This window comes from Chinchilla lanigera, unplaced genomic scaffold (assembly GCF_000276665.1).
Source record: "Chinchilla lanigera isolate Chin_1 unplaced genomic scaffold, ChiLan1.0 scaffold00006, whole genome shotgun sequence".
NCBI classification, from domain to species: Eukaryota; Metazoa; Chordata; class Mammalia; order Rodentia; family Chinchillidae; genus Chinchilla; species Chinchilla lanigera.
Window position 1 is genome coordinate 38,200,008 of NW_004955407.1, and position 23,614 is coordinate 38,223,621.

Genomic DNA, 23,614 nt, shown 5'->3' on the forward strand with positions numbered 1-23,614 from the left:
CTCTGTGAGTCTCTGGGCCCTGCTGAGGCCTGTAGTGGCCTGTGACGCCATGACTCCTCAAAGGACGAGATAAGGCCAGAGCTGAGGATGCCTGGCTCCAACCCCGACTGACTAGATAGAGACTGCAGCTGCAGGCGTCTCACACCTGCCATGAAGGTCATCCTGGAGATAAGGCAGTCTCCTCAGTAGCATAATTGACTACTTAGGGAAGTCTTCGGACTGACTCCCAAGGTCCTGCTCAGTTTCCCGAGCTTCCCTCAGTAGCCCCCTCTTTTGTTTGAAAACCAAATAAATACGGGCTGCCCAGGGAAGCTCTTTGTGTCAGCCCCCCAGAGAATCTTGAGCTCTGCTAGAGGGTTTTGTTCCTCCTGGAGCCTAAGCGCTTGTCTCTTTTACTTAAGCGTGCCTTGTCCACTCGTTTGGGAGGTCGCGGGCCTGATCTGTCCTCGATCCCCTGCTAGAGAAGGTGTTGCTGCCACACTACCTGGCCAAGGACAACAGGGCGGAAGGGGTCCCAAGAGGCCGAATGCGGTCGACCAAAGTTCTGAGTGACACCCATCTGTGCTGGCACTGTCTTGACAAAGACAACATCAAAGCACCCAATTTTCTGATGAACAGAGTACGTAACTGAAGAAATTCTGGAAGTACGTTTTCTACAAAAGAAGGAAAGACGTTCGAAAAGCAAACTGTGGAAATACATTACTTGCTCTCCACCAGGATTGAAGTCCATCTCTAGAGCTTGGCTAAATCAGAAATCCCATCAAGTTAACGTCTTCACTTCATTCTCTTGGTGTTTTTTCTATGAAAAGCTTTGCTGCCGTAAAATCTGCTCATCAAGTCTCTAAAATGAGATTAAAAGGAATCTCCGCAGTTCCTGCTCTCAGGTGAACGCGGGGTCCACACGGGAGGTTCGAACCTGGAGTGACCAGCCCCAGAGGTCAGAGCCTCTGTGTAACACCTCAGAGAGCTGAGCGGAACCGGGATCCCCGGAGAGTGCTGCTCCGGCGGGACGGACGGTGCCTCTTGGATTTGGGCAGAATCACACCACCCAAGGGCGGCAGGGCCTTGCTGTTTAGTGACTTTGGCAAACACAACTGCGTGGGAATGGAAGAGTGAGAGAAGCTGCCGAGCAGCGCTTATCATCCCAGGACAAAACTGAAAGCTTCCGTCTGTGTTTTTTTATAGAACCGAGTGAGCCGTGCACACAGGACTTCTTTGAGATGATTTCTGAGGATTGATGCGCAGCAGGGGCCCTGAGGACAGCTGAGCTCGCTCTCCCGGAGTCTGCTGCGAGACGACCCCTTTAACGCTCGGGCTGCTCCTGCATAGGGGCTTGGCGGGTATTTGTAGAAGAAATAAATCAGGAATCAATTTTTAAAAGCTAAATTATAAGGCACTCAGAGCTCAAAATGCAGTTGTTTCTTGTAGAGATAGTTTTATAAGTGCTAACTGCCTTCTTCCATAGTCATGTAAAAGCTTAGAACTGATGTAAAATGTGGCTTGTAGACCCACATCCTTGGGCCAGGCGGTTACACACTTTATTTTTTGAGAGCATGAGCACAAGAGAGAGGTCTTGCTATGTGGCCCAAGTTGGTCTTGAATTCCTGGGCTCAAGAAATCCTCTTGCCTCAGCCTCAGCCTCCCAAGATGCTAGCACCATAGGTATGCACAACTATACCTGGCCCTCAGAATTTTTTATTTTATGGAGATGTATCTATATATCTATATCTATGTCGCCATCTACATTTATATCTATGTAGTGTTCCATAGTTTTCCCAGTAGGGTCTAAGACAGCACCCTTTAACGAAAAAATATTTTTGTGGTGAAATATATAACTATTCACAGTAAGTAAAATAAATGAAGACCAGTCTCAGACCGATTTAAATCAGTGCCCCCCCCTCCCAGTCAACTTTGTGTGATCTCAGGACCTGACTGGATGCTATTGTGCTGAGATGGCCTCTTCCACACCCCCCGGACCTCTCTCACTGGGGTCAGCGAAGCACATGTTCGCCCTCTGCCTGTGATCACGCAGGTGGGTCGGAGCCCACTCCAGCCTCTCTAGAAAAGGGACTTTTAACCTTTTGGGAATCTGGCAACAGCTATGGGTCTTTTCTCTTAAAAAGGTTCACAAATGCACAGATACAGAAATGTAAAAAAAAAAAAAAAGCTGGGCGTGGTGGCGCACGTGTAATCCCAGCACTCCGGAGGCTGAGGCAGGAGGATTGCTGCAAGTTCAAGGGCAGCCTGGGCTATATAGTGAGACTCTGTCTCAAAAAGCAAAAATCAAATCAAATCAAATAAATAAAAGAAAATACATAAAATGTCATGGGGCCACAGACCCGTGTCTCAGGAGGAGCCCACTCAGTAGGTAAGGAGAAGGGGAGTGGCGTCTGGATGTCCCAGCAGCGGCACACAGCGGCACAGGGGCTCCTGGACCGCCTGGCACGGGGAGAAAGACACTGGGTGGATGTGACAGTGGTTAGCCCAACCCAGAGCAGGCTCTGGAACACGTCTCAGCTGCTGCCGAGGGGCTGAAGGTTGGGGTGGAGAGGGGTCCGGCCCGGTGGTGTGGAAGGAGAACGCATGGACATCCCGGGTGGAGGCCACTCTGGACAGAGCTGTGGAGCCGGCCCTTTGAACGGTCCACAAGGAAATAACATCCCTGAAGCCTTTTGCACCACCTGTGTTTCAAAAGGCCGCCTCTGCCTGCGTCTCACCCCTTGGGCAATCGGAGCAGGCATCTGCTTTCATGGGCACCTCAAGTCCCAGTTCCTGAGCTGAGACAGAGACAAAACCCCGGGCGGGGGTGGTCCGGCCCCAGGCTGCTCTGTAACTGCAAAGGCAGCCGCGCCAGGCCCCGGCTCCGTGGCAGGTCTTCCTGTCATTCTGCATTCATCCTTCATTTCTCTGTCCCCTAATTCCCCTAGTGCAAGCTCACTTACAGTGCATATTTGCAATACACAAAATCAACAAAACCAAGACCGTCTCAAGGCACCAGCACTGTATGTAACAGCCCCATGACCCCAGGAAGGAGCTTTGGCTGGGACGGTTTGCTTCTTACCCTTGGGCTGGGCGATTTTGGAAGCGTGGTACGTTTTCTTCTCTTTTACCACCCGCTGCTCTACGTAACTCCTGCTGGCGGCTGGGTCGGAGCACAGGGAGACGAAGTCTTCCGAGTAGTCGAAGTTAGAGTGCAGGCTCCCGCAGGAGCACTGGGACTGGCTGTAGTCCACGCTGCCGCTGGACAGCTTGCTGCTGGGGGGCCGGCCACCTGCACCCTGGCTGCTCCCGCCGGTCTCCAGGGCCACCCCGGCCACGGGCTCATTCTCATTCGTATGAGGTTTGGTTGTATCAGCCACAGACATAGCAAGCAACCTAATAAAAGAAAAGTGTTTTTAGTCGAGTGTGGTGGCCCCTAATGCCAATACATGGGAGGCCGAGGCAGGAGGATCACCTGGGCTACATAGTGAGTTCAAGGCCAGTATGGACTACATAGCAAGACCCCATCACAAACAAACATATCAAACAACCAAACCAACCAAACAAAAAACTCCCAAAAATATTTTTAAGTGAGTTCATGTTTAAGAATTTTTTTTAATTAGTCGATGTCTGTAGTACACAACGATCACATTCCTTGCGGGCACCGCTTTCCTCCCCTGCCTTCGTCATCTCTCAGCCTCCTTCTTATTTGCAAAAGATCCGTATCCCTGTTTCCTATTATGAAAAGTATTTCTGAATTTCCAGCTACTGACCTTACAGTGAACTTGTGCTGTATTACAGTTTCTTTGACTACAAGGACAATTAGGAAGGTGAAACTGCACATTGTCTTGAAGCATTTTCTGGAGGAATTTTGGTTTGGTTTTCACATTATTTCTACATGAAGTATAAGACCTCTGAGATCAACCTTTGATAATAATCACAAGTAAAAACAAGATAAAACCAGGCGCATGCCTGTGATCCCAGCACTCAGGAGGCAGAGGCAGGAGGATTGCTGTGAGTTCAGGGCCAGCCTGGGCTACATAGTGAGACCTGGCCTCAAAAACACAGAAAAAAAAAAAAAAAAAAAAAAAAAAAAAAAAGTCATATTAAATTGTAACATTGCAACAATTTATGCATTAGTGAATGGAGTTCTCAGTTCTAAAGGCTGGTTACTCCTTGGGAGAAATGAGTGTACCCGAGGTGTGGGCAGCTGGTGTGAAATGCAAGATTTGTGAAATGGACATACCGTGTATATTTGGAGATGTGCACTTTCATTTCCTAAGGATGAGGTCACATACTTTTGAGGTTAGACACAGAATACAGTGTAACTGATCTCTGAGTTTTAGAGAGCTGCTATTCTAAGATCAAAAGAAATAATAGTTCCTACTGATTATAAAACACAAGGGGACTGAGAAGTAATTCCGAGCATCGTGTGTATGTGCGTAGGCCACTCGTCCAGGGGCTGCAGCTTCCGTGAAGGAAATCTGCTGCACAGAAAATGACATTTCTTTAAGAAAGAGGCGACCAAACTTTCAGCTATACTAAAAACAAACTTTTATAAATGTCAGGCTTGGAAAAAAATCAAGACAAAGCTTTTCTCTAATATTATAGATTTAAGTATCAAGGTGAAAAATCAAAGTCATATCTGGGGGCTGAGTCATAGTAAAGCCATTTCTGGACTTCTGAGAAATACGTTTAGCAGCTAAGATGAAAATAAAACTTGATGGCAGGACCCCAATTTCTAATCAGGGGCGTAGGGTAGCACATAACTGAAGGTACTTGAAACCAAAGACTGCCTGAAAATGTAACTTAGTTAAGACCCACACGATATCAGCATCATACTTCTTTAATTGAGGCTGGATTTGTTTCAAATTGAGTATAATTGAAAGTAACTTGGGCTGGGGATTTAGCTCAGCGGCACAGTGCCTGCCTGGCAAGCGTGAGGTCATGAGTTCGATTCCCGGTACCGGAAAAAAAAAAAAGTAACTTAAATGTGTACTGTCGTTCTTTATAGATCAGAAATGTTTTAGCTCATCAGATTATTCCCCAAGCAACTTTCACTGGCTGCTTCCTAGTCTGGGAAAATAACTCCCCATTTTTTTTCTGCATAGGATTTTAAACTCAGTGAAGAAAATGGTGTATTTTTCTTCTACTTTATTTAAAATTATTTCTTGATATTAGTTGAGACAACAGTATGAAAGCACTGGTCAAACTAAACCATCCACGTGGCCAGTCAGGGCGGGTAAATGGCCATGTTTTTCTGTTCGTTCCACACAGATTCCCCGACAGGCGACCCTCCAGGTCTGCAGTTGTAGACGTGGCTTCTCATTTGATCTGAGGATGCCTTGGGAGAGAGGGTGACAGCAGCTGGTAAATGTACCCCTGACCTCCAAAGTTTCATAGGACAGTTTTATGGTGTCATTGCCAAATACAGTGAGTGTTAAACAGTTTAAAAATTGATTACAGTAGAAGACACATGGCCATACATCCTCAAAACTCTCCCCCGTATTTCCAGCACACGGTACTTATCCCACCATCCTTGCCCCTTTCTGCTGCAGCTCTGGAGTCCTCTTTCCTAAGTGTCTTTAGTTGCGCTGTCTTGGCTGCCTTGATGCCCTGAATCAATTTAAAACGTTTCCCTGTCATGGTCACTTTGACTTTGAGGAGGAGCCAGAAGTCACACGGTGCCAGATCCGGTGACTAAGATGGATGAGGGCGCTGTCGTGTTTTTATGATCCGCCTTTCCGTTGGATGACACTCGGCAGCAGCTGTTACCATACTTTTGATCACGCCTCAGAAAGACACTCAGGAAAGAGGACTTCAGGAACTGCAGAAAATGGCAAGAATGATAGGATGCATGTGTTCGAGGCAAGGGAGAGTATTCTGAGGGGGATGCAAGGCATGTGTCTTTTGCTGTAATAAAACTTTAAAAAAATTTAAACATCCGCCATACATTTTATTCACTCTTTGTATCTCTGACACAGCTCAAGACAGCTAACGGATAGTGGAGACCTTGTCCTTGATAGTTCAGAAATAATTCCAAAGGACACAAACTTCTGATACTTTCCATAAGCCCTCCTAGCTGTGGCAATTTAAAATGGAAGGGACAAGAAGTCACAAACAAGAAGGACCCTAAGCCGGGGGTGGTGGCACACGCCTGTGATTCCAGCACCCAGGAAGCTGAGGCAGGAGGACTGCTGTGAGTTTAAGGCTAGCCTGGGCTACATAGTGAGTTCAAGGCCAGCCTAAACTAAGTAGCAAGAGATGAGAGAGAGAGCGAGCGCACCTGAATATAAATACTTAATAGAACTAGTTAAAAAGCAGAGGGTTTGGCACTTCTACCTAATGCTACTGCATTAAAGCACACTAGGGTCACTTCCATAGCAGTCAGCTTCAATAGCAGACTGAAACAAATCCATCTCCAGTAGGTGGATTGAGAAGGATTATTTTTTCATTCGATTCTCAATTCTCTTATTTTACTGAGAAAGGAAAAGAGGAATTAGCTTGTATCAGACCCTTCCCAACAGGGCCGAATACCTCTCTACTGGGAGATGTGATTTCCCTAAATCAGTGTCTGGCTGCATCTGCCTTCTCCCGGGCTCCCCTGCGCTGTGTGATTCCTTACACAGCTCCTAACCTCCGGCGGGGAAGCCTCCCACCCAAGTGCTCTGATCAGTAATTTTACCACTGCGCTTAATGCTGACAGCTCCTGCGTGTAAGCTGTGCAAACCGCTTCCACCCCGCTGGATCCTTGCCCGCAGAGGCGGGCGGCTGAGACGGGACAAGGTTAAGGGACGTCCAGCTCTCCAGCCCCAGGGCGACTGCTTTTCTCATTCAGCGCCAAACCGAACATGTTCTCGAACTCCACATCGAGTGAGACAGCAAACCTTTTAAACCTCACAGAAAAGTGTGATTTCGTTCATGGTCAGGTCAGTTCAAGACCAGAGTCGTGGAACAAATTAAGCTCTTTGAACTGAGGCACCACCGTATTTCATATATTTTGATGGCAAATAGTATCACTGCTTTGAGTAGGATTTTAATTTCTGACTGCTGCTTGTATACAGACCTACAATTGACATATGATATTGATCTTGTATCCTGCAACCTTGATAAACTCACATATTAGATACGGGGGGAGAGAGGAGGGAGGAGAGAAGAGAGGAGACAGGCAGACAGAGATAGAGACAGATACAGGGACAAGGAGAGACAGGCAGAGAGAGACAGCGAAAGACAGGGACACGGAGACAGAGAGGGAGACACGGAGACAGAGACAGCGACAGAGAGACAGAGACAGAGAGACAGAGACAGAGAGAGGTGGGGAGACAGAGAGAGACAGAGAGAGAGGAGGGAAAGGGAGTCCTCGGGGCCCCGCGGGAGCGTCTGGCGGGAACACCGTCTTACCCCAGAGCACAGCACGAGGAGTGACACGGACAACAGACAGACGACACTTTACTGTCTGCCTCTGCCTCTCCTCTAGGAGCCGTCGGAACCCCGGGACTCAGGTCGTGATGTTCAGGGAGGAGCGGGGAGGCACCACCTGGACGACGACAGGGCTGCCGGGCTGGCTGCCCAGAGCGTTACACCTTACACCCGGGCGTGTGAGGAACGTGAGTTTATTTGTGCAAACACCGGTGCGTGAATCGCGCAGCACTCAGCTGTGGGTGGAGCTCCTGGCTCTGCTGTTGTTAAAGAGCAGGCTTTTATAGGATGGGTGAAGAAGCAGAGAAAAAGAAAATGCCTGACTGGTTACAGCTATACAGTTGCCTTCTTTGGATTATTCGGTGGCAAAGTTCCAGGCTATGCAATTAGATGCAGTTGGCAGTTCTGGAATTGGCTAAACTCAGGCTTCTTTTCCTTCTAAGTTGCCATTTATTGGAAACCAGTCTGGAGATGGTGCACACCTGTGATCCTAGCAATCAGGAGGCTGAGGCAGGAGAATCGCTGTGAGTTCGAGGCCAGCCTGGGCTGCATAGTGAAACTCTATCTTAAAAAGAAAAAAAAAAAAAAAAAATAGAACCCACTGAGCTGGCCAGGTGTGCACAGGCGGGAGCTCAGGGCCCAGGCACGTCGTGCACTGGCTGCTGCTGAGCCGCCGTGACAAGAGGCAGGAGAGCAGCGGGTGACCAGTGGATGTGCAGGGTCACTGAGACACGGGGAAATGGGGAAGCCAACAAGCGGCTCCCCCACATGCAGTCACTCTCCTCCCCTGCGGACGCCGCATCCCCGCATCCCAGGGACGAAGAAGGACGTGGAGGCCACACTAGCTCTGCTCCTCTGGGACTGCTGAAGGGGCGCGTGCTGGGCGTGGCAGGCCGCTCCTCAGGGACTTGACTTGGGGTGACGCGGATGTCCCGCCCCAGGTGAGTCACTGTACCCTCTTCCTCTGTTTGCTCACATGGGTGGAAGCCCCCGGCAACCAGGAAGCGGGCAGCGGGGAGGCTCGCAGGGCACGACACGGAGGCCCGGGCGACAGCCATAGAGAACGAGTCTGCGGCCTGGCAGCTGCGACCGTGAGACTGAGCTCGAAGCTCGGGTCCTCCGCCTCCACCAGGTGGTCTGTGATCCCTGCGGCCCAACCGCGCCTTGGCTGCTGCCTCCAGAGACTTCCGGACCACAGGGCCCTCCGCCTGTGGCCCAGGTCACCGTCACTGTCCAGCAGGGACACGTGTGTGACAACCAGTGACCCCTCCGTGTGAGCCACGCTGGCCCCAGGAAGTCACAGGGGCCACAGTGCTCTTGTGGAAAAAACGGAAGAAGTAGGGTTGTATGCTAAACAAAAAACAATTCATTTAGGTCAGGAGGTAGATTCTAGGATGTTTATTTACTTAATTTTGAAATAAGTACAATGTCATCTTTTCTCTACCTTCAATCTATTAATTACAATCAAATCATAAGCTCACAAACGTAATTTTTTGAGGAGTGGCCATTTTCTTTCTTTTTTGTGTTTTTGGTGTGTAACGCTGGGAATTGAACCACAGGCCTTTGCACGGAACTACATCCCCGGCCCCTTTTTATTTTTTATTTTGAGACAAGGTCTCACTCACTTGCTAAGTTGCCCAGGATGAACTTTAACTTATGATCCTCCGGCCTCAGCCTTCCAGAGTGCTGGGACTATGAGCATGCTCCACCACACTGAGCGCACTTTGTTTTAAACTGTTAAGTTTGAGGGTAATTACTATGCAGGCCTAGGGGATAAACTCAGATGGATCTTAGTAGCGTGGCTCAGTTTCCTGAAGAATTATGAATAGTCACTGGCCTCCGATGGTTCAACTTGCAATCTCTTGGCTTTGGGATGTTGTGTACGAGGTGCACATTCAGTGTGAACCGGACTTTGAATTTCCATCTTTTCCCAGGGGAGTGATATGCAGTGTGACACAACACCCTGGCACTGAGTAGCCAGCTGCAGCTCCCAGCCAGCCAAGCAGTCATGGCATAAGCAAAAGATATCCTAGAGCGTACAGTGTCACTGGCAGTTTTCTTCTTGGTGACAAGGATTCCATAAACTATATGACATAAGATAAGCTTATTAAAGTGCTTTATTATAAAACAGGCTTTGCGTTAGATGATTTTGCCTGTGTTGTTCAGGTTTCCTGCTGCTGGGACAAAATGCCCGCTGTACACAACTTAGAGGAGGAAATGGTTCATTTGGCTCACGACTTCGGAGGTTTCCGTCCATGGTGAGTTACCTAGTTTGGAGGCAGAAGCATCACGGATATGATGGAGCACAGCTGCTCACTTCATGGGGAAGCAGAGCAGAGGGAAGAGCACCAGCAAGACACACCCTCCCAAAGCCTCCCTCTCCCCATGGCCCACCTCGAGCTGGGCCCCACCTCCTCACAGCACATCCAGCTGTGACCATCAGTGGATTAATCCACTGATGCGAACAGCAACCCCATGATCCAATCACCTCTCCAGAGTTTCTCTGTCTTTTTTTGCAACACTGGGAGTTGAGTCCAGGGCTTCTGTGTTGAGGTATGCCACTATTCTTCTTCTACTTTTATTTTTTATTTCGAGACAGAGTCTTGCTAAATTGCTAAGTTGCCCAGACTGGGCTTGAACTTTCCATCCTCCTGCCTCGGCCTCCCAGGGTGCTGGGATTCCAGGTGTGTGCCATGATGCCTGGTTCCAGGCAAGTTGGCACTTAAGCCTGACCATCACACTGCCCAACTGTGGGCTCATGCAAGTGTTCTGAGCACACTGAAGGTAGGCAAGGGTCAGGCGAGACGTTCCGTAGGTTGAGTGAATTAAATGCATTTTTTGACAGTGGTTTATTGGAACCCAACTCTACTGTAACTTGAGGAACATTTGGACTTGACCTTAACATAAATTACAGCTGCCAAAGAGATGGAACATTCTTAGGATTCTGGAATTCCTGCAGTAGGACCTTAGGACTGTCCTGTAATTTCTACCTATGTGACCTAAATATGGGTCTCCTTGGGTTCACCCGGCACTGTGGCAGCTCTGGTCTTTCTCAGGAAACTGAGTGTGAGACACATTATCAGCCAACTGCAGTAAAACCAAGTTGGCTGTCACCAGCGCCAGCAGGGAGCTGTCCCCTGAATGTGTAGACCAAAGGTCTCTGTGGGAAATTCAGTCTATGATGTAGCTACCTTCTCACTCATCTACTGAACTTGGCTGATGACCACTAACAGGCCCAGTACTGCACTTTTAGGTCGACTCCACTGCTTTAGTGTCTCCGTGTTAGCATAAATAGGGTACCTTTTGTCATTATTATAAAAAATATACACAGTCTTCACTTCTACGGATTTCTGGTTATGTGGCACATAGTGGAAAATCTAGGCCTTGGGCCAACCACATAATGTTCCTCATTAATTAACTGATTAATTAAGAGGTTCAGTCAAAGAACATTTATTTAGTGCCTGCTAGGTACTGGGTTAGGAAGGCAAACCTATGTCTTAAGACTTTCAAAGCAGCAGCCAGTAACTATGTAATTAATGTCTACTCTAGTTAGCCCACCAGTTTTTACTGTATCAAATTTATGGTAGTACATAGAGTTTATAGATTCATTTTGGCAGTGTTTATCTTTTGAACAGTCAGCGCTGACATTGTAAAGGTGCTTATTTTATTCACCTGCCACATCATTTTATTCTGTCTCTATCATTACAGGGCTTGCAGTTGTTTCATCGCTGTTATGACCCAGGAGCACGATCCACCATGACCAACATGTTCTAATGGAAACGTTCCACCTGGTCCATCACGTGTTTTCTTGGAGTGCACCAAGAATAAATGTCTATATCGTGTTCATCTAATTTTTTTGAGACAGGATCTCGGTACATAGTTCAAGGTGGCCTCAAACTCACTATGTAGCCGGGTTGGCCTTGACCTTGTGGTGACCCTCCTGCCTCAGCCTCTTGAGTACTAGGATTACAGGCATGCACCACGTTCACCTAGTTATAGAATAAGAAATAAGGAGTTTGTAGACCAAGGTGAACATCTGAATTATTTTAAATACTACACTCTGTTGTCTTCAAGCCTGCTTTTGCAATAAGGCAAACACGAAATAGCTTATGCTAAAACGGGTTCTTTGGTACCTGCTGCTCCTTCAACTTCTCTAAGATGTTTGCAGAGAAACTCTGTTCTGAGCACAGGATCCTTTCCACCGTGGTGTTTATGAAGTTTCCAGGGTAGTATTTTTTGACATGTTTTGGTCCCTTTTTAAAGAAAGAATATATTTCAAAAAACCTAAAATGATATCACAAAAGGAAAACGTTACTGTCTAGCAGAGAAACATATTTACACAAGAGCAGAGGCTGTGACCCGGCACTGATTCACAACACATCCCTTTGCACTGCGGATCGAGGCACGCTTCACACACTAGGGCCTTCGCTCTATCAGCTACTGGTGGCTAACTGGGGAACTCCTGAATTATCCTCTGGGGATGCTGAAAGAAGATTTCAAGGAGTTACACGGTGTGGCGGTTTCAAAAATACTTCAGGCTGCACAAAAGGTCCTGTGCTTCACCTGCCTCTCCTTTCTCCACTGCAGAGCTGCATAGACACTGTGGCTCACATCTCACTTGTCTACAAAACAACAAAAGTAACCAATGGAAGACCTCACTGGCCCTGCTGGTGGCTACTAATCTTATTTTCAAGTACTGACATTGGCTGAAATTTTTTCTCTGGCCCCACAATCAGTCCTGTCACTTACCAGATTCTTGGCTATTATCACAACCAGAAAATTCTAATTGTTTTTTTTTAGAAAATCCTAATTCTTAAAGGTAAATACTGTATTCTGTAGTGAAGTTATAATGAACTCAAATGGACAATTTAGTTCAAATGGTAAAAACAGCGTTCCCCACCCTAAATTATTCTGTGGTTAAGCATGTAATTGTATCACCCTGTCCTGACTCATAAACAGTAACAGCTTAACACACACATTTTCCCTCTTTACTTACCCATAGTTTTTGGTTCTGTGGATTGAACCTAGGGCCTCACATGCTAGGGAAGCACTCCACCATAGAGCTGTCTCCCCAGCCCTTTTTATTGTTTTGAAACAGGGTCTCACTAAATTGCCCATGCTGGTTTCAAACTTTCGATTCTCCTGCTTCAGCCTCCTGTGTAGCTGGGATTACAGGTTTGTACCATGCATCTGGCGGCTTCTTCTTTTTTTTGGTACTGGGAATCAAACTCAGGACCTTGTGCTTTCTAGGCAGGTGCTTGTGCCACTGAGCTACATCCCTGGCCTGCATCTGGCCTCTTAACCATTCTTAACAATTCCTATTTGCTTTCATACTTTACTTGTTTGTATTGAAAAATGAGTAGGGGGGAAGATAAGAGAACTTGAAAAAGAATGATTCAGAAGGAGCCCTCATCAGATACTGAGATATAAAGCCACGGTCACTAAAGGAGGCGGATACTAGCACCTGAGTGCAGAGTAAGATGATAAATAGAGCTCAGAAACAAAGGTGGGAATAGATATGTAAGGAAACCACAGGCTGGACTCCCAATAGAAATGGAAAATGATTATTATGTGGATTAAAGATGTAAATGTTAAAAAAAACACCTTATGGAGCATGCCTGTAATCCCAGCACTCGGGAGGCGGAGGCACGAGGATCATTGAGAGTTCGAGACCAGCCTGGGCTGCAAAGTGAGCTCAAGGCCAGCCTGAACTGCATAGCGAGACGCTGTCTCAAAAAGACCACAAAAATAAAAAAGAAAAGAAAAACATCTTAAAAGAAGACATAAAATGTGCTAAGACATAAAGTCCAGACCATAATGGAAAGGACTGATAAAGATGAGTCCATAAACATTTAAAATTTCTATATAACAAATACAAAATACTATAAAGCAAAAAATACTACAAAATACTATAAAGCAAAAGAGCATGATACAAACTGCAGAAATTATTTTTAATATGATAAAGCACTAACGTCTTTAATTTATAAGTACTTAAAATGACGCATTAATACAACGAGCAAAGGGCGGGAACACACGGCAGACAAAGCAGACCTACGGACACCCAGGAAGAGCAGAGGAGATGTTCCAGCTCACCGTGAATGCCGAGCGAGGCGATCAGGGTCCGTATTTCATCGCTCGGCGCGGCAGAAGTTAAAGAGTCAGATGAGACACGCTTTAATTACGACTAATAGCAACAAGTGGTACTCAAGAGTTTCAGAGACAGAAGAATGAAGCGCATTTTTGTGTGTGGACAGACACACGGACAGATCTCTGAGAGCTGGTGTTTGTCAGTGGTGCTGAACTGAGGGCACTTGTGTTATCGTGTTTTTAAGACAAAAGATGTTAATGTAGATCTGCTTTTTCCGATCTAAGCCCTCAGTGCTCAGGTTTAATTGCAGTGCTGGCACTTTGTGATAAATAAGTGGGTTTTCGGTAGCCATGTGGGCACTCGTCTCTAAAAGGCTTGCATCACTGGTCTAGATGTTGCTCGTTACCCTTCCACAATGAGAGCAGTTAAAATCAATCTCCCACCAGGTGTGGTGGTGCACCCCTGTAATCCCAGCACTTGGGAGGCTGAGGCAGGAGGATCACTGGCCCACAAAGTGAGCTCAAGGCCAGCCTGAACTGCATAGCGAGACCCTGTCTAAAAAAGACCGAAAGAACATCAACAAAAAACTCTGTCTCTCTCAAATACCTCTCCCGAAGAAATCTCTCTCTCTCCTCTCTGTTTCTGCCTCCTTCTCTCTCCCTCTCTGTCTCTCTCTCTCTTTTCTTAGGAGCACTAGAGATTGAATCCGGGACCTTCACACTGAGCTATACTCCCTCTATTCTTTTCTTACATTTTATTTTGAGACAGGGTCTCCCTAAATATCTAAATTGCCTAGGCCAAGCTTGAACTTTCAATCCTCCTGCCTCGGCCTCCCAGAGTGCTGGAATTATAGGTGTGTGTCATCCAGTTGGGTTTACAATACCATTTTTTTTTTTTTTTTGGTTTTTCTCCGGTACCAGGAACCGAACTCACGACCTTGCGCTTGCCAGGCAGGCGCTTTTGCCGCTGAGCTAAATCCCCAGCCCCTACAATACCATTTTTAAGATGTAAGGCTTTCACTGGACACTGTGAGAGGCTGAAATCATGCCCCAAGGATGTCCGTGTCCGTGTCCTTGTCCCCAGAACCTGTGTTCCTATTGGAGCAAAATAGCCTCGGCAGCATCAGTCAGTTTCCAGAACTGGAGGTGGGAAGACCTTCCCAAATTATCCTGAATTATCATCCCTTTGGGCGTCATGGAGTGGCCTGGGCCTATGTACAAGGGATGAGGATGAGTCAGAGTTAGAAGGCCGAGTAAGGGAGGTAGCATCAGAGAGACAACACAACGGCCGGCTCCCAAGGCGGAAAGAGCGGTCTCAGGCTGGCGGACATGGGCTTTTCTAAAGTTCGCAAAAGAAAGGGAGGGGGCCCTCCCACGGCACCTCAGGAAGGACCCACCAGCATCTTGATGGCAGCCCTGGAAGATTCACTTCCGGCTTCTGACTGCACATCTGTACAACACATTTTTATTTTAAGCCACAGTTTGTGGTGATTTGTTATAGTAGCAAAAGGGAACTGAACAGCTACTCAGAAAAACATCACGGATTAAAACGAGACCAGAGGTAGGCTACTGAAGTATCAATTAAATGCACTATTAAAATTTCAAGAAGACAAAGAGGGTGGGTTCTAACGTAGTGGAAAGATTACCCTAATGCTTCTAGAATCTTCCCTGCTTTACCTCATCTGGGCTATAGCTAGGAAAATGCGACCAGCCCTGGAGGGAGGAGAGCCAGTCAGAGAAAACAGTGAGTCAAGAGCATTCAGGACGGAGATATTCTCTCACTCCCTCTTTCTCTCTCTCACATGCGTGTACACACGCACACCAGACCAGGAAGCAAGGGTGGAAGGTACCTGGAGGCTGGGGGTGGAGGGCAAGAAGGGTGACAGAGAGTGTCATGTAGTTAATGAGGCTGGGAAATTACTCACATGGAGGAAATGAAGGTAATCGAAGAAGTAAATATATTTAGAATTACGGGAGCCAAGCTTCTTAATGCCTCTGCCTGGAAGGATTTTTCTTACATCGGAAAAGGAGGAGAGAAGGGTCTTGGGCTCGGGGAGCACCGGACAGACTGCGTCAGGCGCACACGCAGGTGCAGATGTGTCAGCCGTGCACACGCAGGGACCCGTGCACGGCAGGTGTAGATAGCGCGCGTTTCCCCACCCTGCTTTCTGCACCACTGACACTGCAGTGACAGCGAACACACTGCGCCTCTTGTGCCTGAACACTGCTCTCCACAGCAAGGGGTCGGGGCTCCTTGGAAACCGAGACGGGGACCCCAGCCCGGGGCAGCACAGCACACAGCTGGGACATAGCAAGAGGCCCCGGAGGCGTCTTAAAGGAGCTCTCGCCGGCCAACTGCAGGACAATTCGAGCGTCACAGATATGCGGATGAAGGAGTCCGACTCACTGAATGAAACGGAGATCTCCCAGTCCATACTACCACGAAGGAATAAATGAGAAAAATGAGAAAAGAAGGACACGTGGAAACAAAGCTTTTGTAAATAAGAGGCGAAGAGGGGTTGAAGGGAGGGGAGGGGAAAGGGGAAAGAAACATATATCATGCACAGATACAAAGTCCCCACCATGAATGTGATCATTACGTAGACCTCAAATGTAACAATAAACCTAATTAAAAACAAAGAGAAAAATGAATACATGAGGATGAAGAGAAAACGCATGAATAAACCAATACATGTGCGGGAGTGGTGGAAGTGTAATAAGGAATAAACACACTCCGCAGAGGACGCTGAGAAAGGTGGTTGTCAGTGGATGCCAACCGTCAGGGAACGGTCGTGGCTAAGGGGCGGGCTTTGACACAATACCAGAGTATGTCTCCTCCAAATACTAACAAAGACAAAATGGGACTTTGGAGGAACAGGGAGTCAAGGCCCCATCGTCACAGCTGGGGCACAGGCGGACATGGGTGTGCCTGCGAATGAGCTCAGGGAAGTATCAGCCAGACCCAAGTGTAGCATCTTCCTACAGGAAGCTCCGAGCCCCTGACAAACACAAGCTCCTCGACGCAGAGTTAGGCAGAATGAACGGAGCAGAAATGCCCTGGCCACAGCCTGTGGATGGTGGTGTTACCTACCGAGATGAGCAGTGTCTGGGGGCCTTTAAGATACTATTCCAAACACTTCATGTACTCTGAAGAGCAGGTGCCCCAATCTTCTGCTTCAGAAATCTGGTCACTCTAAACATGGATGGAAGTCACGGGCTGACATTGATTAAGGAGACAGGCAGCAGGTTATGAAAGGAAAGACACTGTGATGCAAGATCGTGGGTTCTAGTCCCAGCTCTGCCAACGGAACTAGCTTTCTGTTCTAAACTGCGCAAGACAAGGAATGAGCTCGTTTCTCAGTGATGCCCAAGGCCCAGTCTAGCATAAAACCCACACATGACTCAATCGAGCAGTCAATCTGTCTATAGTAGAAATTTCAAGATTTGAGAACATGAAAATGTATCACGTTCAACCTTTGCATGGTTATGGGTTATGGCCTAGCTATGTGGGCTTTGGTCACTGAATAATTTTAGACATTTTACTTCTTTCTGACAACCAGCTTGAGTTAGCAGAGGACACAGTAAAGCAGCGCCTTCAGGGGAAGGGACTGTGTCTCTCTACTGCCACCACGCAATGGCAAGTGCAACGGCTTATATTTGGTAAATGAAAAATTTAGCGCAGGTTCTAGGAAGAACTTTAAATCAGGATAGAGGGACCTATTTTTAGCTCCCTACTACATTTAAAAAAAAACTTTCAGTGTTTACGTGATTTCTTTTTACTAGAACTTTCATTCTATTTCATTAAAACTGTACTAAAACATCTGACATCTATTATCTGTTACACATTAAATGTTCATTTCATTCATTCTTTCAACACACTGTTTGAGGTGCAGGGCTATAATGGTGAGCAACACAAAGCTTTCTGCTTTGGAGACACTTATGTGTTGGTAATATGCTTATCACAACAGTGACTGATCTACGTGTTTGGAACTGGGGGCCTTGGGGATGCAAGAAGCCACCCCTGTAGAGAGGTACTGTCCAGCAGAGATAAGCAGGTCAGTGGTACAGGGCAGGAAGGAGGAGAGGAGGGACAGGAGGAAAAATCACAGCAGACACAGGGCACAGAAGACCCATGTGGCTGAAGCTGTGACAAGGGCCAGCAGTTTCAGAAGGCTGAATGGAGGCATGCTAGCTGGATCTGGAAGTCCCAAAGGCCCACAGTCCCCCACCCATGGCTATGGGAAGTGGTGGAACCTTCAAGACGTGGGGCTGGCAGGAGGAGTTTAGGCCTTTCGGGGGCGTGGCCTGGAAGGGGATTGTAGGGATTTGGTATTTATTCTTTCAATTCCCAGCTGTGAGGTGAGTGGCCTATCTTCCTCTGAGGCCTCCACCGTGATGTGCTGCCTACCACAGGCCAAAAAGTAACAACCGACTAGTCTTGGACTGGATCCTCCAAATTCTGGGCCAGAATAACCCTTTTTTCTACGTTGCTCATAATAATTTGTTACAATAGTCATGCAAAGGTGTCTAACACGAGGCATGGACTAAGGTAGTGACATTGACGACCTGGGAGGATGCTCTGGCGACAACATCCCTGTGGCTGGCGGCTGCACCGGATGTTGGGGTGTGGTGAGGAGGAAGAACCCTAGTTTGCGATGGCAGAGGGGCCAGCTGGGACTGGGTGGTGGGACGCTCTTACGCTTGATGAGCTGGAGGTGTCCAGGTGACACTAAGAAGCAATGCCACTCAGCTAGTTGGACATATAGGTCCCGCCGAGGGACACAGCCGGGAGTCAAGAATGACTGAACAAGATGGGCCTGGGAACGTCCGACGGGCGGTTTCTGCTTTAGACACAGACGGGGCTGGAAGTAGACAAGAGCGGGCGGAGGACTGAGGAACAAGGGGAACTGAATACGGGGATTCTGCACAAGTCTGGCACGTCCCGGGGATGTGGGACGGGACAGACTGGAACCTGCAGGCGAGTGTGGGGTCGAGGGAGGTTTGTTTTTGTCTTCTGCGATGGAACACTGGACACTGTAAACGCCACGGCAGAGCCAGCTGAGATGGACCAGGAGAGAATGGACACCTGGCAACACAGGATGCCCGACCAGTGGAACGAGCGGAAATCATGGACAGGGGTAGGGAGACAAAATGGGCCAGCTTTACAGTTCTGGTAGCTGGAGACTGAGGGTTTTCCCATCTGACAGCTTTGTTGCTCTGTAAAGTGAGAGCAGAGCAGGGCATGGTGGGGAGATCATCAAACGGAAGTGGCGGTTTATGATCTGCAGCTGCCTCTAGGCCCTCAGCAAACCTTAGCAATCTGACTCCGTTACTTTGGTGAAACGGGGTTTTGCTGGATGGAAAATAAGTAGGAGCTGGTTTTAGAGCCCGACTAGCGGCTGTCCGTTCTCTGAAGGTAGAGACTTGTTACACCCGACTAGCGGCTGTCCGTTCTCTGAAGGTGGAGACTTGTTACACGCACCACCGTGTCGGTGTGACAGCACTCAGGTACTTACTATCGAAATCAAGACCACAGGGATGGTAATTTGTCTCCATTGCAGTTAGCCTCTTTCGGGGCTTCTCTACAGAGAGCAGGGAACAACGCTTCAATTCCTACACGACGCCCCTTCCTCACCTGGATACTTCTGTTCTTCAGTACAGTCTATTTGAAAAGGTCCTAGTTCTGTTCCAGGGACACTGTCAGATTTAGACCTAGGAAAGCTGAAGGGCAGCTGGGTACGGTGCTGCATGTCTGTAATCCCAGCAGTCTGGGAGGCTGAGGCAGGAGGATTGAAAGTGAATCCCTCCCGGGCAATTTAATGAGACCCTGTCTCTGAAATAAAGGGGAGGTCTGGGGCGGGTGTAGTTCAGTCACAGAGGACCCCTGGGCTCCATTTCCTGGCATGCAACCCCTGCAAAAGGGAAATAAAGCTAAAAGACGTCTCTCAGTTTGTAGCTTGGTAACAGTAAGGACTTAGTTTTGTCTACTTGGTTTAAAAGCTGAAATTCTCAAAATGTGTACTACACTCTATTTATGGGAAGCACAACGTTCATATTGTCCTTTTAAAACCTATTCATATGAAATAACAGAAAAGGAGAAATCAGCTCCCACTGTGCTCAAGTGGGAGGAGGGCAGACACAAGGGGCCCAGTGAGGTCACTGACATAACACAGGCACCCGGCGGTGGCGACCTGGAAGCGGCCGCTGACCAGAACTGTGACTGTTCTGCGCACATTTGAAGCTATGCCGACAGAGTCGAGGTAGGCACCGAGGCCTGGGCAACTGGAAGAAGGGACTGCAGTACCTGGGGTGGGCTACGAGGTTGCGGGGTCATGGGGCTTTGCCGGAAGCATCGCCTCTGGGGCGCCCAGGACACCTAAGCAGGGGCGCGGCAGGCTGCTGGGTCCCGGATGTGGCGTTCGGAGGCGGGGCCAGGGGCCGACAGAGACATCTGGGGCTCGTGACATTTAGATGGAAGAGTCCAGGAGACTGGATGCATCCCTCTAGCCCGCAAACAGGCTCAAGGTCACGTTCACCCAGGAAAGCTGGCCTCAAGAGTTAAGTGTGGTAGGGGCTGGAGATTTAGCTCAGCGGCACAGCGCCTGCCTGGCAAGCGCAAGGTCGTGAGTTCGATGCCCAGTACCGGCAAAAAAAAAAAGAAAAAAAGTTAAGTGTGGCGGTAACGAAATGTTAAAGCACCAAGGGGAAAATGGATAAAGAGCGCCAAGGCCGAGCGGGTGGAGGTAAAATAACATTTCAAAAGCTTTCGATTCCCACGGGCTGGGGACGGGAACATAACGGCGCTGAAGTCAGAAGGGAAAATTAGACCAAAGCCAAACAGCAAGCCGGAGTGAGATTCGACGGAAACGCAGCCGGCCGCCGTCGGAGGGCGTCCCTCGCCGTCCCGGGCCTGCCCGCCGCCCCAGGGGTTCAGCTGCCGGGTCGGACCGGGCGCCGAGAGGGTGTCGTCCCGCCCGGCCGCCACTCCTGGGCAGGAGCGGACCCTGGCGGGCAGCGCTTTGCAGAAGGGGACGGCGGGCGCCTGGCTACGTTACCAGCAGGCACAGCAGGTCCCCGGGCTGAGGGACCGCGCAACGCCGGGAGCCCAGAAAGACTCTAGCAGGAGGCCTCTGCGAAGCTGGAGCGCAGGGACCATACAAGAGCAACAGCGGCGGGGCAGTTACCTGCTCCGCGCTGCTCCTGCGGCTGCGCCAAACCCAGGCCTTCCGGCGTGGGTCCGTCGCTATGGAAGTCGCGCGCGGAGCCTCTCGGGATGGCGGGTGGGCGGGTCATGCTCATGCGCACTGCGGCCCGCAGGCGCGACGGCGGGGGGCGGGTACAAGGAGGGGCTGCGAGGCGGGGCAGTGGGCGTTGACGCGTTTCACCTGGGCTCGCAGTGTGCTCAGATGTGTAGGAAGCAGCAGGGTGCACGGACCTGGTGGGAAGAGCGAGTAGAGTACCCACATCTGATCACCACACCGTGCATGTTAGGTGTGGGGATTTACAGCCGAGGATAAAACCGATGATGATGGAATTGTAGATGATTTTTAATGACTGCCTGTTTTATTGTCAAAAGTTGGCATCTTGTATTCACTCCCTTGTTATTAAGAAGGGTAGACTTTTTTGGATATCTCTGGTGGCCATTATAATCTTGTGATTTGCCTTTTCCTGCCCCGAACCCCTTTTTTTGTCTGAGTCTCGCTATGTTTTCCAGGCTGGCCTAGAACTCCTGAACTCAATTGGTCCTCCTGCCTCAGCTTCCTGAGTAGCTGGGGCTACAGGCACGGGCCATCATACCTAGCCCTTTTTCCCATTTTTGAACTTGATGTCCCATCTTTATAAATATTTATGTGGAAGAACTTTTGATGTATGAAAACTTGGTCTTTGACATCTGTTGCAATACTTCCCCCAGTTTGTCAGTTACCTTTTATTTATAATGTATCTGGGTGTTACTGTAGACTAAGTTGATCACACCGGGTGTGGTGGCGCATGCCTGTGACCCCAGCATTCGGGAGGCTGAGGCAGGAGGATCGCTGCGGGTTTGCAGTCAGCCTGGACTACATAGTTTAAAGGCAGCCTGAGCTACATAGCCAGACCCTGTCTCAAGCAAAAGGCAGTTGGTCACACTTTAAGATTTTTGCTTGCTATGTGAGAAACGGTAGGTACTCCGTTTAATTCTACCTTGGTAGAGGACAGTCAAAGCTTCCCCTCCACATCACCAACCCTTCACCTGGCGGCTGTTCGAGTGCCCACCTTCTATTTTGGAGGGCCACACATGGTTACTGTGAGGCTCCACCAGGACCTGACTCTCCCAGCCCCCAACCTGCCTGCCAGCAGAAGCACTACTTTCTGCAGGGAACCGAGTCTGTCATCAGCAAGCGCAGGATGTTGTGGAGGAGATCAGTTAGGACATGGAATTTTAAGGTCCTGGGAACAACTGGAGCCACCGAAAGATTTACACCAGACCTTCAAGGACCCTGTCCACTGAGGTGCAAGGTGGCCAGAGAACTTTGACCATAGATGTTTATTAAAATCTTCCCACCTAATGTCCCCTGTCTTCTTTCCATCCATGTAAAAGGGACACATTTCTCTTCGGAGCACATAGCTTTATTGCTCTCTGCCTGCCTGCACAGGGGTATTAAACCATACGCCTATTTGCTATCACAAAAGCCTGTTGTGTGGTCTCTTGCCCTGCGTTCCTTAGCTATTTTTGGGTGGTGGCGGTCATGGCCTTAAGTAGACAGACTCAAATGTCACCCTAGACTTGACAGTCGCGGAGAGGTGGCTGGTGGGACCCCAGGGACACTGTCCAGGTGACAGTTTGTTACTAAGGGAATAAGCAACCCTGGTGCTCGGGACTGGAGGGTGTGAAAGATGGAGGTTGATTTCCTACCTGCATGGTTTCCTCTTTGCTACTACCTGCCCACGGCCCCAGCCCCTCCGTCTCAAAGTGTGTAGATTTCATTTCTGCTTGTGTGGGGATGGTCTCTGTGTGTTGTGGAAGAGGAGCGGGCCCTTCAGCCCATGGCTGGAGCAGCAGCCTTGTGGGTATTTTGGAGCTCATTGGCACCTTGCCACATAAGAAAGTGCAGCCTCACTCCTGTGTTAGTTTCCTAGGGATGGTGTAATTTATCACAAGTTGGGTGTCTTAGAACAACACAGGTTTATAATCTCACAGTTCTGGACGTGAGAAGTATCCGTCAAGGTGTGGAGAGGCCACACTCGGACGGCTCTTAGGGGGACTTCTCTCCTCTTCTCTCCTCTGGCAGCTCCTGTCTCTGCCTCCCTCATCCCCTTTGTGTGTCTTTTATTTGCACTGATGGGATTGAGCTTGGGCTCAATCCCATGGGATTGCCTTGTGCATGCTGGGCAAGCCCTGTACCACTAGTTGCTATCACAAAAAAACCCCAAAAAACAAAAACCAAAAAACTAGTTGCATTTCTAGCCTTTATTTTATTTTATTTTATTTTATTTTATTTTATTTTATTTTATTTTATTTTGATTCAGAGTGTCCTTAAGTTGCCCATACTGGCCTCTAACTTGTGAACCTGCTGCCTCAGGCTGCTGAGTTGGGGAGGGGGGCGGGTAACAGGCACGTGGCACTGCCTGTGGTGGCTTCTTATGAGGACACCTGTCAGTGGATTCAGAGCCTGCCCTTAAACCAGAATGATTTCACTGCAACGTCGCTAATTACATCTGCAAAGACCTTGTTTTCAAATAGGGTTACATGTGGGGGTTTTGGTTCAACACCAATTTTGGGGAATATTATTCAACCCAGTACAGTTTTTATGTTAATCTCTTTCATCATCCCACATACTAAGAACATGTGGTTTTGTCATTTTAGGTTATCCATCAGGTTATGTAGATCAGAATGTAACATCTGGCTGGGCGTGGTGGAACATGCCTGTAATCCCAGCACTTGGGAGGCTGAGGCAGGAGGCTTACTGTGAGTTTGAGGCCAGCCCGGGCTACAAAGGGAGTTCAAGGCCAGTGTGAACTACACAGACTACACAGTCTGAACTACGCTGTCTCAGAAAGACAAAAAAAGTAACATCTGATGTCATTTATCATATCATTTGAGAAGCTCTGTGAAGTTTGTAGACAATACCTTACAATTTATAGTCAAGGT

At 48.5% G+C, this 23,614-nt stretch overlaps 1 protein-coding gene across 3 annotated transcripts in view; it reads right to left on the bottom strand.

The window, feature by feature from the left end:
• Lca5l (Leber congenital amaurosis 5-like) overlaps positions 1–20,774 on the bottom strand; it is a gene marked incomplete in the record, with an annotated part of 44,249 nt that extends 23,475 nt beyond the window's left edge. Inside the window, 3 exon segments of one of the 3 annotated variants that reach the window (XM_013504856.1) lie at positions 3,062–3,375; positions 11,532–11,682; positions 20,670–20,774. In XM_013504856.1, coding sequence (XP_013360310.1) covers positions 3,062–3,365 — 304 coding nt within the window. 3 annotated transcript variants of the gene reach the window in all.
• Between the last annotated feature and the right edge of the window lie 2,840 nt (positions 20,775–23,614).